This window comes from Nasonia vitripennis, chromosome 1, assembly GCF_009193385.2.
Source record: "Nasonia vitripennis strain AsymCx chromosome 1, Nvit_psr_1.1, whole genome shotgun sequence".
Lineage (NCBI taxonomy): Eukaryota > Metazoa > Arthropoda > Insecta > Hymenoptera > Pteromalidae > Nasonia > Nasonia vitripennis.
In genome coordinates this window covers 35951838-35965768 of record NC_045757.1, presented here as the reverse complement: position 1 = coordinate 35965768, position 13931 = coordinate 35951838, and the positions used below count along the sequence as shown (strand labels likewise).

The 13931-nt window shown below is 41.8% G+C and overlaps 1 protein-coding gene across 11 annotated transcripts in view; it reads right to left on the bottom strand.

Moving 5' to 3' along the window:
- Nucleotides 1–662: 662 nt before the first annotated feature.
- The window catches only part of LOC100123783 (synaptotagmin 7), a 129043-nt gene continuing 115774 nt past the window's right edge, over nt 663–13931 (bottom strand). For all 11 annotated transcript variants that reach the window (XM_031921139.2, XM_016980984.3, XM_016980985.3 and 8 more), the window contains 2 exons: nt 13128–13340; nt 663–10617 (listed from right to left, as the gene is read on the bottom strand). In XM_031921139.2, coding sequence (XP_031776999.1) covers nt 10517–10617; nt 13128–13340 — 314 coding nt within the window. In that variant the 3' untranslated portion in view covers nt 663–10516. The remainder of the gene's footprint in view (nt 10618–13127; nt 13341–13931) is intronic.

Here is a 13931-nt window from a genome sequence, read left to right as displayed (position 1 = left end):
TTACACACACAAAGATCAGCTCAACTCGATATGCGTATCGAACGACGGCCGTACATCATGCCTACGTACATACTTTCCTTTTTATTCGGGACGTGTCTGTTTTTTTTTCCAAATTTCATGCTCTATAAATTGCTCCACTTGATCCACCGTCTCTCGATTTTACAAATCAATAATCCGTGCACGTAAGCAAAATCGGAATTTTAAATTCTGCTTTTTTGCAATCGCTCGCTCGGAGCGAAAATTTAGAACGTGAAAATTCAGAGAAAAAAAGCACAATTGGGGAGGGAAAACTGCAGGGAAACGGGGTCGTTATTCCTCTCTAACCAAGTCTCTTATCTCGCACCTCGATCTCGCGTCAACTATTCAGCGACATGCGTTTGAGCTTACAATACGTTTTGCTTTGTTTTATTTTTTCATTTTATTTCTGTTCTGCATTTTTTTGTTTGTTTGTTTGTGTTCACTAACCAAAAGACTAGCTAATAAATCTAACGAAAAAACTAGACGACCTAGCTTCGCACGGTTTTACTCGTGGCGTAAATTTCATCGCTAGACGATAGACAACGATTTTTGCTCGGGCTACGCCGATCTTATACGAGTTATACACTGGCACACACTTTTTTGTTTTCTTTTTTTTATGCTTCATTATTTTTTTTTGGTATCATTTTTTTTTTTTAATAATAGGTTCTGCTTCGAGTTTTAAACCTCTGCAACTTTTGCTTGTGCTCTGTATTGTGGTAAAATGGGAACCACACTCTCTCGACGACGAGTCCTGCGATTTCACTACTTTGCGCACTCGAAAGTTAAAGAGTCGTTAGTTAACGCGACTGGGATTATCGATCGCACGATCTTTTCCACACTGTATTAAATCACTATATTTAATTACTCTTATGATCAAAGTGTCGCCGGGCCAACAAACTCCGACAAGGGGGCGTATAATCGCTCTGTCGAAAGCTTAAACACGGAGGAGCGGCTTATTTTCAACGAGTCGGACTTTGCGTTTATTTATTTATTTATTTATTTACTAATGGAATTGCGATTATGTAACTTTCCTTAAATAGTTGCTGACTTTCATGTGTACTGATATTACTGAGAGTAGTTTTGTATCATCATCATCACAATGCAATTGTTTCTGGCTGTGTACAAAAGAATCATCGTGAAACTCAATCTATCCAAATTTTAATAATCGTACACATTTACGCTACAAATACTGATATCTACTACCACGGATTAAACTATGAAATTTCGCAACATCGTTAAATAACAATCGTCAACACAGAGCACTAATCATAATTGGTGTTTAATCACGAATCCTCATTTGCAGATGAATTTACATCATCGTCCCAAGGTATGCACAGAGTACACATATTACAACGGTCACGTATGTATCTAAGCTTCCAAAAAGCCGAATATTTAAAAAAATATACATTTGCAAGAACCTTCTATAAAACTACACTCTTATATTACTCTCTCCGCCTCTCCTGCCCCGGTCACCGTACTTAGTGTATATATAGATATAGTAATAGATCGACTCTAAAATATATCATCGTTCTTTCTCTCTACTCCTTGATTTGTTATACTCTTTTATTTAGCCGACGCAGGATTGATCGAGCTAATTGTATCAACAGCACTAATGACTTTCCCTTTTTGCGCCGCGCGCGCGCGCGACTAATTTGTCTCTCTCGCCCCTCTCGCGCTAATTACTCGGATAATTGGAATCACGGACTATGCGTCTACGATGTTTGCGTATACATAGACGGGTACATATGCGTTGGTTCGTGGATTTTCTCTCTTCGCAAAATCAGCAATTCGATTAGTAAATGAGCTTTCGCGCCTAAAGCTCGGTGGCATACTGTTTGTTTATGTGTGTACGTCGCGACGGGCGAAATTGATATAGATTGTTTTATCTGTTATATTTATATGGGTATATTATATAAATTGCCCCCCGTTAGAGACGATCATCTTTATCGCATTTTACAAACACGTATATTAATTATCATTTAAGTATCGAGGTTCACGTATGGGGGTGACATTCAAGTTTATTATTTGTTATCTTGAATTAGGTTGATGGAATTCTTTTGGAGGAAGACGGAAGAGTCAAAACGCGATGAGTGTGTTCGATTATTATATAGCTGGAATTTTTTCAGAGCGAACTACTCTTGAATTGGAATTGTCTTTGGAGAATTTTTATAGAATCTCTGGATAAATATTGATTTAACATTAGTTAGTACATTCGCTCTGGAAAAAATCCGCAGATCTTTGTGTGACGGGGCGGATAATGAGAAGATAACAAGTTTCCCGCGAGTCGAAGACAGACATATATTTATTCATATAAAGAGATATGCGCTTGCGCATACGAACTGGGGGAGTATACAGAGGAACGGGGGCGTTGATTTGCGTTTTTATTTCTTCTCTATACGTGTACATAAGTGGAGATACAGCAAGAAAATAATTGCTTCGCGCGAATTCAATTACACGCGCGTGTGCTTTCCAATTAAATTAAAACCAGTAATAAATCTTTCTCTCGCCCGCGCGTGTGCTTCAGAAAATACGCTCAGGTAACCTCGTGACTCTCGCGCTGGCGAATTTTTTTTTTCCTCGTTTTGGAAAAGATTAGAAATGCGATCAATTTTGAAGGAAAAAATTAATTATTTTCTCGCTGATCGTCCTTTCGCGAACACTTACACACAGTATGCAGGGGGATGCAGCAGGCATATTATGCAATGGCGAGTTTGTTGTGTTTGTCTAATCGTCTGTCGTAATCATAATTCTTTCGCTTATCAATATTTCTCTTGTTATAGTGTTTTAGAGCACGTGGATAGTAGCAGTTGTTTATATCGTATAATTGTTTTACACATAGGGTATATATATAAAAATACTTTACAAAGGGCTCTCGCGGACTTCGTCCGCCTCCCATTTCTCAGAGCCGCGGGGCTGCACAGTGCATCGGGCCGATTATTTGTTTGTTTTATTTATTTGTTTAATGTACCTCCATACATCGTCGTTATGTATACGTCGAGTCTCGCTCAAAAGGGTATAATATTCAGATTATGTATATACAGACATACGTGTGACCGCCAGCTCCCGATTATCAAGTGTATTATACGAATGTTTTTTTTTGTTGCAATTTTTAATATCTACGTATGCGCGTAAGTTTTTCTCACTCCTCGCTCAGTTATACTGTGCTATGTTTTTCAAACTCTTGCACACATGTCATTTATTATTCAATTCAATCGTACAGTGTAATGCATCATTTTTATTAACTATACATCCGCTGTGTGTGTATATTTTATTTTCTTTTTTGGCGCTTGATATACGAGCGTAGCAGCGTTTATTTTTCACATCGTTATCGAATAAACATGCGGGATGACAACGACAGAGAAGTGTATTATTCGTTATTTTTTTTTGCTCAATATCTAGCTATACCGCGGGAATTCCTCTTTTTGTCTCGCCTTGTTTTCGCTCACTCAATTTCGCTTATCAAACGTGATTCGTTTACCCCGAAACCGAAAAAAAACTAAGCGAACCGCACGTTTCTCTGTTAGTGTCATCGTTGGCATTACCTTCAGTGTAAAAATTTCGTTCGTCTTTTTCTCTTTCGCGTACATGTGTGTGTTTGTGTGTTTTTAAAAAAATCTTTGATAATACGAAAGTCTACACATCGATCTGAACAGTAGAGATTATTTTCCAACGTACCACGGTGCACTGTGTCAAAAGTTTCTTCTCACAACTCTCTTTCTCTCTTTTATTTAGTTTTTGTTGCACACTTATAACAACTTATCAACGACTATATAGTTTGAGTACAAAACTGCCAATGGATCGATTATACACTTTATAAGTTTGAAACACTCACTAGTTTTAGAAGTTTGGATATATATATATATATATATATATATATATATATATATATATAATCTCTGTTTAAACTCTAGCTTTAAAATCGATTGTTCACTATTATTATTATTATTTTCATCAAACTTTTGAACGCAGTGCCGCGAACTTTCATCTTTTCTAGTTAATTTCTTTCGTCTTTAGGAAATATACGCGTAAGGGACCGTCCCGAGCTTTCAGCCTATCGCTAATCGTCGCGTAGATATAGAAGAGGTTTTTTTCAAGATATGCATGAGTTTTGTTTTAGAGGCTTACAGTGTTGTATTTTGTTTAAAGATATTTCACTCGAAGAGAACATCGCGCCAGAATTATATCCTCATACACGGCAATAAAACAGACTTTCAAAACGATCAACTCCTCGTCAACATGAGCTCGACGTTCTCTCCTCGTGCGCAGTTTGGTGCATAACGCAGTCGTAAACTTTTCATAAATAAAAACGCCTTTTCAACCGTAAATATATAATCTTCTTTTTATAAATAGAGCTATAATAAATAGTTTTCCATTTAGTACGTGTATATATATAATATTTATATATATAGTTTAAAAACAATGTCGTTCTTGCTATAGAGTTTATAGGTATAGATACAGTTATAGATATATAGATACAGAGCGAAATATAGACTTTGCATGATCGAATCAACGAAAGCGTGCGATCTTAATCTAAGGCATCGCGGAACCAGTCTACTGCCCGGAACTCGCGCACACAAGCATTCAACGCAACGCCCTCTAAGACGCGCACACACGTGCAGCAACGGACTTCCAGCTTATCACACAATGGAAAAAAGCGACAGCGAGAAAAGCAATCGATTCAATCTCAAGCTCGATCGCCCGACCGATTTGTCTTCGATGCGGTGATCTCGCAAGCTCTAATCCGCGGGCGCAACAAGTTTCCCTCCCTGCCAGTGACTCGGAAAAAGTTTATCTCCGTTTCTTTCTTTCGTTTTTTTTTATTCACTCTCTTTCTGCTCCGTTCGATTTAGCCGATTACTATAGCTATAGTGATTGCAAATGCGTTTGTGCGTGTGTGCATGTATCGTACATATAGGAGGACTTCTATACGTCGACGTCTGTTTCGTGATTATAGTGTAAACGTTTGTTCTGATCAATCAGCAGATCGCGAATCCATCGCCAATTACTCTAATTGAATGCGCATACAAAATTCCCGTTCGCTACGTCGAATGTCCTGCGCGAGTCATCGATTCGATTATGAAGTGCATCAGTATACAGCACGAAATTGCGGACTACATCGCGAAGGAGGTATAGCTGTTTTTCCTCGCTAGCCACAGCTTGAACAGCTGTCAGCAGCTCGCGTTAGCATGTGTGTTTGTGCAGCTGTCTTTGGCAGACTTCGCAATTACCTTGTTTTTCGCGAAGCGTATATTATAAATAGGTATATGTTCTAGGTATACGCTGAATGACTTCGAATCGACGATGACTTTGCGCCTTTTAGCAATAGCTGAATAAGAATCGACACGTGGCCTAATCTCTGCCTCGCGACATCTATGTACGCTACCCTTTCTCTCTCTCTCTCTCTCTCTCTCTCTCTCTCTCTCTCTCTCTCTCTCTCTCTCGTCTGAGAGCATCAAAGAATATACACATAACTCTCGCGAGAGCGCGTAAACACTTGTCGCGTTCGAGTTGCCTGTGTATGTGTGTGTCTATACAAAGCTCCTATACTGCTGAATTTACATTCTCCCTCTCCGCGCAGTAGCTGCAAACAAACAATTTTCTTCATTAAGGAAATTGTCGCGTCCTACATTCGCGAATTGATATACAATGCAAAGTGCGCGTCTAAAAATAGACGCGCAGATATTCCATTTTTAACTTGTATTCCGTTTGTATTTATAGCCACAGCGACGCTATCGTCAATGAAGCAACTTCGTATATATCTGCAAAGTCCGCGACCATCAAACGATATTTATTTCCTTCATCCCGAAAAGACACACACACACACACACACACAGCATAACTCAGGCTCGCTCCCTCGGCGCGTTGTAGACACAGCCTTAAACAATAACGACGCAAGCGTTGGTTTATGCGCCTAGAATAACGCGAGGATTAATTAGCCCTCTGTGTGTGCCAGTGATGCTGCTACATGGCGATTCCGACACGCGGCGACGACGTCTTGTTTGATCGGGCCTGCAAACGCAAACTCGTGTTTGACTAGGCACTGAGAGCTCGTTATATTTGCATCGGCTGATGCGATCTCTGCACGTAGTTTCGCGTTACCCTATGCAGACTCTCTCTCTCTCTCTCTCTCTCTCTCTAGCTTTGTAACTGAAACTTGCGGGTACTTCGCGTTGCTGCTATACTGCGCCGTTGGCGCCCCGAGTTTACGAGAGCTTTTCGGGCTGGGATATCGGATAGCGAGTAGATTGCCTTTGGAGACTCGAGCTTTTGATTAATTTTTCAGACGCCAAAATAATTTTGTGTAAGGAAGAGCGAGCGACTCTCGGGAAGTTCGCGAGCTCAATAATTCAGCAGCGAAGCGGAAAAGAAGAAGAGGAAGAAGAAGCTAGTTTCCGCGAAAGTCATCCCTCGCGTAATTTAATTTCTCGACGCGACAGCTCACGCGCGAAAATTGCACGGTGAATTATTATCGATCTAGCGCGCATTCGTTACAACGAGAGATTGATCGACGTCTTTATTGTTGTCTCTCGCGAGCGCGCAAGAGTCTGGGGAACTTTCCAATTTCAAGCTGCTTCCGACGCGGTCACCGACATCGCTGTGGGGGCTCCGAGGGAAATAGACAATACCTATAGCCGCGATAAAAATTGATAGAATCCTTTGCTACTCTCTGCAGACTCTGCTTGATTGAAATCTCTCACAGTTTCTTTCCTAGCGAGACTTTTTGTATGCGCACAGGTCGACGATAGATTCGCTGATTCGCTTCGTGTGTAACTTAGGAAATTAGTTTGAGAATACAATAGAGCTTTGGGCAAAATATACTTTTCTCGTGCTTAACATATATAGTAGTTAGTGAAGGCCCCACAATGATTAGTGAAATTTACGCGACGACTACACGAGAGAGACGAGTTATGTACAATCGAAACCTGAACTCGTGTTTTCTCCTACAGAGACACACACGAACGTTTAAGTACATTGTCCGCAGAAGCATCGCGGACGGTCCTCGGCTGAGTTCATCATCGCGCGCGTCTCTCTTTATCTTTCATATCGTTTACAACAGCGAACTACCGAGTCGACTACTACACAGTTTGTTTAGTTAATTTCGTTATTACCTAGAGATTTTGCTTATGGGTTTTCCGTTTTCAGCATATACGAACATGAGCTTTATTTTTAGTTTAAGGTACACCGATCACAATCGATATAAGAAGAAACGTGTGTTACTTTTTGGTTTGTTATTACGACAGCTTTCGGTTAATTATCTTGTTAACCTACTAGAGGACGCAAAAACCGCATCCCGTTGAAAACTCGGCTCCTCGCGCGCTCGACACTTGTGTTTGTAGAACCTCGTCTCCAGCTTTCGATAATCTCGCAGTACAGTTGAAAGAAAAAACACTTCGTCGAAGGTACGTGTTCGTGTGTATGGATGAGAGCTACGCATTTATCTATTTATTCACGTGTGTATTTACAGGCGTTCGAAATTCGCGATCGTCTTAGCTTCTATAATCCTCCTCGCGACTCATCAACCTCTCGATCCGTGTCTTGTGTGTGTATGTGATTCGTGTACATAGCGCTAGAGATATATACGTCAAAGGTTGCATCGTCTCAGCCCCTGTTTTAAGACGTATTCCTGTTTTCATCTACGTCTCTCTCTCTCTCTCTCTCTCTCTCTCTCTCTCTCTCTCTCTCTCTCTCTCTCTCTATCTATCTATCTCTCTCATAATTGGCCTCGGTTTCGCGTGTATTACAATACGTTACACTGTTTTTTGTGGATTTTTTCTTTTGTTTAATCGTTAACTTGTCTTGTAAAACAGTTGGAAATTTATATATAGTTTATATTTTGAGCAGATCGGCGCTTATAACGGGTCACCGATCGCGCGAAATGAAAAGAGCGGGACACACAGAGTATAGTTCGGAAATGAACGATCGTCGTCGCAAAGGGGCGACGAAGGACCATGGAAGCGCAAATAAACAAACGCTTTTCAGAGCTCGTCGCACAATGCGGGACAATGGGAGCCGCGCGCTGTTGCCCCATCGAATCGGTTTTCCATTCTCGGCGCAATCGATTTTCTCGCCTTTCTTTAATTTTAACGACCAGAATCGATTTGAATGAATTGCATCGTCCAGATTCGAGTGTGTCTCATTGTCTCGGATCGCGCGAAAGCTCGAGGGACGTAGACTTACATATCGACGTTAGCCTCTTCGCTGAATTTCTCACAATTACAACAGATCGGTGACAAAGACGTTAAAAAAGTTAAGGTCAAATTGACGGTGATTTGTGCGTCGTATCGCGCAGTTTGTTGAAAAATCATCGGTACATATATAACGCGTTTCTGTTGCTCTTGTTCTCCTCGAGCTTCTCCGTGTATAGTTATACTCTTTTTCTCTTGGACTTGCAGAACGCGAAATCATACAAGGTCGACATATACTACGTATAATCGCAAAATCCGTGCAGTTAAAATTAATTCGTTCACCCTCCTCGACTCTCAATATGTAACAATGTACGAGCTATAATCGTCTCAAGTATAGTTCATATGCAATCGCGGTGATTACAGACCATCTTTTATTCATTGATTATATTTGTTCTCTCCATCGCGATCGTCATCATCGCCATCCCCTCTCGTCGTTTGTCTAGATACATCATTGTTCTCGTTACACGCTAGTCGCTAATTTACAAAAGTATAATCACTACAACGTGTGTTTTACGTGATAGCAAAAGTAATTGATAATTACTATTAATAATCGCGCCGTTGCACATCCCCTCAATGCTTATACATTATTAATGATATACCGAGTACGAGTTTTACAAATAGCTACTAATACAGCTCGCTAGAAATCGCGTGTGCGCGAGTTCCAGCGAGCTTCTTTTTGTTTTTTTTTATTTTTATCTTTTTAATTTTCTTACAATACCTAGAGTCACGATAAAGTTAGTCGCTCGATTATGCTCAACTACGCACAAGCGTCTCAAATAATTACCAATTACCCGAGACGGACACTTTGCAGCTTGCTAAAAAAATAATCAACCCCCGTTACGTCGTTCTCCTCGCAACAACTACTACTTGCTTTACAGTAATACACGTCGCAGCAGTAGCTCGAGTAACTGAATGTGACAAGTTATCGCAACGAAAGGACCTCATCGTCATCGTCGTCGTCGCATTATAACGAAGCCTCGTATCTAGCCAGCTGCACGCAGTGTATAGGCGCAAAATCTTACGTAACAATCAGCCGCTCGCTAGCTAGCTTGCTTGCTTTTTTTGTTGTCTTATCTATTATGTAATAATCGTAGCGCGATTTATAACTGGAATTACACATGATGTGACGCAGCACGACAACTCTCTCGCGGGACGATGGCCAATGCTAAACCACACTGCAGCTACATGCATATGAAAAAATCTCGATGACTTTACTCTTCCTCATTGTTTCTTTTTTTTTACGAAAGCTATTTATTGTACGAACAGTCAATTACTATATATAACACACTGTATTTTGCCTTGTGTATCAACGATAACGAACGGAGAATGATAGTTGAACTGTCGAATATAAGGATAATAGAATAACTTATAGGCTGGAACCGAAGATCTTAATTAGAACAGTCCTCTCTTCGAATCCCATTACCGCACGAGAGCGGTCGCACGCGCGCGTCCAGATATAATCTGTCAATCATCACAGTGTATTTAGCATCAACCAAGCCCCGGAATCAATCTTTCCAAGATCGATATCCCATCCCTTGCAGCTCCGGACCAGAATCAACAACGCAACGGTTCCTCGGATATAAGCTCCTTAAACTCTACGTGTAATATAAGCATAAGTAATAATAATAATAGCAATGATAATGGTACGCAAGAACGGAACGCAAAACGAATAAAACAGTCGATCACACACGAAGGTATATAGGAACAGGTATATATTCTCCTCTTAAAGCTCTGAGAACGTGTGTCACTCGCGAAGAGAGAGAGTTCTTGTTTTATATATATATATATATATATATATATATATATATATATATATATATATATATAAAATTCCCCTGTCGCGTACACAATTTTCTCTCGGCGGACAGTGTTAGCGTGTGTATCATATACGGATATATATATAATACGTGAAAGATAGAGATGTTGTCGTCGGTATATGTACTGTATTATATATGCGTATAGTATATAGAGGTCGTCCGGTGAGATCGCGATTCGTGAGGATATATCATCATGATAGCAATAAGAATAATAGAGCCGAGAGCTCTCTCTCTCTCTCTCTCTCTCTCTCTCCCCTCGAGAAAATCTCCATATATATGCACGGGTTCCTCGAGACATCGGAGAGTCCTCCTCTTCCTTCCTCTCCACATATGCGAGAAAGAGCCTCGGCCGTCCTTCTCCTCCTCCTTCGTCGTCGTCCAGCCGTTTTCCAGGGGAATGGCGCGAAAAAAGGATTCCTTCCGTCGTCCTGAGAGACGCGCTGTCACATAGTGTGCTGCGAGAGTAACTGAGAGACCTCCGCACCGAGCGTCGACTTACTCGGGCTTGAGGCGGTGCCACTGCACGATCGTCTGCCTCGGCTTCGTTATCATGTCCTGCCAGTGCTTCGTCTCGCTCGCTCCGCTGCCGTTTTTACCTGGAACAAATCAACGCGCAATGTTTATTCTGCATATATTTCTAGCGAGAACAATTACCACTATACGTCGTTAATTATATTCTCGCATCAGCCGATGCTTTATATCGTTTATGCGGTGATAATTAGAAAACGTCAGTGTGTCGCGTTAATTTTCTTTGTTCGCCCGTTTGCACAGCCTCCGGCGGCATCTCTCCTCTCTGTATCTTATCACAGCGTGAGACAGATGCAATTTACAATATTTAATATCGCAGCACACGGCCCAAATTGCCGCTCGTTACTCGCGCACTTATCTATCAGCGACGATAAATTCAAGAATTACGATTAGCACGCACGTCGAACAAGTCGTGCGTATCGCGCGTAAGCCGAGGATTGAATCTAATTATCGGGGCAGTCACGTGCATCGCTAAGGTTCCAGCAGCGCGCGACTGGCCCATTGATTATAGAGACACGAGGCTGCTGCGGCGCATTGTGCGTCTGTATATACATCGATCGTTAGCGAATCAAAATCGAAATTGGTCTGGCGTTGTCGGCTTATCCGTCTTGTCCCGTGAGATATAATTTATCGTCGACGCCTGCTGTTAATTATGCTAATGCACGTGCGCGCGATTGATCGAGCTCTTCTTTTCCTTGTTTATTTTCGTCGCGCAATACGGAGAAATGGCGGAATATAATTAATACTCGATAATGGGATGCTTGTAACGTACGCGATGAAAGGCAAACATTCGCCGATTTTTCATTAATTATTTTAGTCCAATTTTAAAATCAGCGCCGACCCGCGATTGCAAATTATGTTTTCCCTCCGCGCGCCCTTCCTTTTGTTATTGTTGATGCACTGCAGTATAGCCGGCTCTGTATCGATCCGCTTTGTTGACAAATAATTTAGCGCGTGGGTGTGTATGAAAATCCGATTCATTACACCTAACGCAAAACCGCTTCTATATTTACACAACCCGAAAATCATCGAGCAAAAGTGGGAAGAAGGTTTAACCGCCGCAGGTATTTTTTTCCAAGGCTGGCTTTCATCTCGCCGGTTTTCTAAGGCGAACTCGAGCTGAAAATCTTCTCTCCTGTAAATAACCCCGGCTCTAAAGTCTCTGAACCGAAATGCCGACGCTAACCGGCCGCTGCTCCACTTATACCCACACACACACACACACACTTTCTCCTTTATCTCACTTTTTCCCCTCGAGCTCGGCCACGTAATGAGGATGACGAAGGATGGCGAGCTTTGTTTGTGCATCCGACGCTATCAAGGGAACACTCGCCGTAAGTTTGAACTCCGCTCTTTTTCTCCGTCTTTTTCTCCCGCTGCTGCATTGCTGCGACGACTCGAGGACGTGAATGACGAAATGACGTGAGAGAGGGTCTTTCACTTCGGCTTTATTTCTTCAGCGGGTTTAATCATTTTACGCCTATTCATCCATGACTTACAACGATTATTTGACTTGCTGAGTACACGCCTTGTGTAATTTCAGTAGATCAATAATTAATATCATATATGCGACAGCTTCGACAAACAGAGGGTATAACCGACGGTCGTCGTGTTTGCGGCTCGTTATAATCAACGCTGTACTTTAACGTGTAATCAAATTAAAATTCCTCGCGTATACGACCCTTCGAGCATAACGAGACAGGAGAAGTAACTCAGACAAACGCATATAACGAGAACCACTAATTATTTCTCCGACTCTGATTTTCCAATTTAACCACCCATCTGCAGCCGAGGATGATTTGTCGCCGCGCATAATTTATCCACGAGCAGTCTGTGTTTCTCTTTCACGTCCCAAAGTAGCGGATTTTTTGCGACGCGAACACACGGGGGAGCATTCGCCGTAAATTTCAACTTCGGATGACGTGAATGACGAAACTTGCCCGCGACCTTTGTTTTCCCCTTGGACAAAAAAGGGAAAAACAACGTCCCGGCACCCCCTTTTGTGCGAAATTAGCATCGCGATACGAAAGGGAGAGAAAAAGTTTTTTACTCCCAGTTGTAAATACACCTCCGAGTGCATTTTCCGATGCGTCTCTGTTCGCGCTGATTAAAGTATGTTTCGGAATATACGATCGACCTCTGTGCTACGCTACACTTTTTCGTTCGTAATTGGATGGACGGGTAAATACTGTTTCCGAATTTCGTTACATAACTCGGCGACTCGTGTAAATTCCAGTCGCTAGTATTCGCCTACGAGGCTTTATCGCGGGAAAAAACGGACGGACGGCCGATCGACGACGCGTATATTTCATTACGGAAAATCATACACCGCTGACCTATTTTCCCCGACGCTTTGTTGCGCGCGCGTAGACTTTAGAGGACGAGACATATTGTGTTTGCCCTTTAGCTTTTTCTGCATTTGCGAAAAATTTAATTACCTCTCAGCTACTTCTACTTCATGCACTCGCTCGCGCGTGATTTATAACGATTTTCAGTTTGATGCTCGCGCGCATTTCATTATAGAGTATGAAATCTCGATGAAAATCGAAATGAAAAGTATATAAGGGAGGACGATTACCTGCAAGAAGTATGCGGCCAATCAGCTCGTTCCTGCCAATATTATCGAAATCCATGACCATGACGTCCAGCGAGCACTCTCGGATCTTCTCCCAGGGGACATTGAAGGAGAACGGCTCGTTGAATACTGGATTCAGGGTGCACTTGTAGATCTCGGTTTTGCGCTTCTCGATCCTCTTGTCGCCGAACTGCAGCCAGACCTTCACGTACGGATCTGCAAGATGACGTTCGTGCGGATGGGGGAGGAAATTAAAAAGAGATTATATAAGTAGTCCATTCGTCAAACGCGCGACGGAAGAGTGTCGTCATTCATAGCTCCGCAGAAGTCTCCTTGATATCTCAGAGGCAAGTCTACGTGATTCGCAGACAAGATAAGCTTTTTGTGAATTTGTTTATTCGGGAGGTGAGTTTTCGCGAGAAAAAGGAAATATCAATTTTTTGAACAAACTGTTATAGCTGGAATCTGTACACGTGGTATCGGGGGGGAAAATCGAGAGAAAATATTGTGTAATCCGAGAAAATTACCCGCACCGTTTGCGTAAATTCTCCTCGACTATATGTACAGTGCAGAGAGATTTCGGAGATAGCAGCGCGAAAGTATCGGGTGGAATTGGCATTTTCTCCATTTTACGCATAAGGTATTTTCCGTGTAGCGATATCTGCATCTAGGAAACTCTTCTCTCAGAGAGTGTAAAATATTAATCCATAAAAAATTCTTTCTATAAGAGAGAACTTCCGAGGCGTATCGTAATTTCGCATTTATTTATCCGCAAAGTTTCTCCCCGAGAATATTACACTCCCTGTT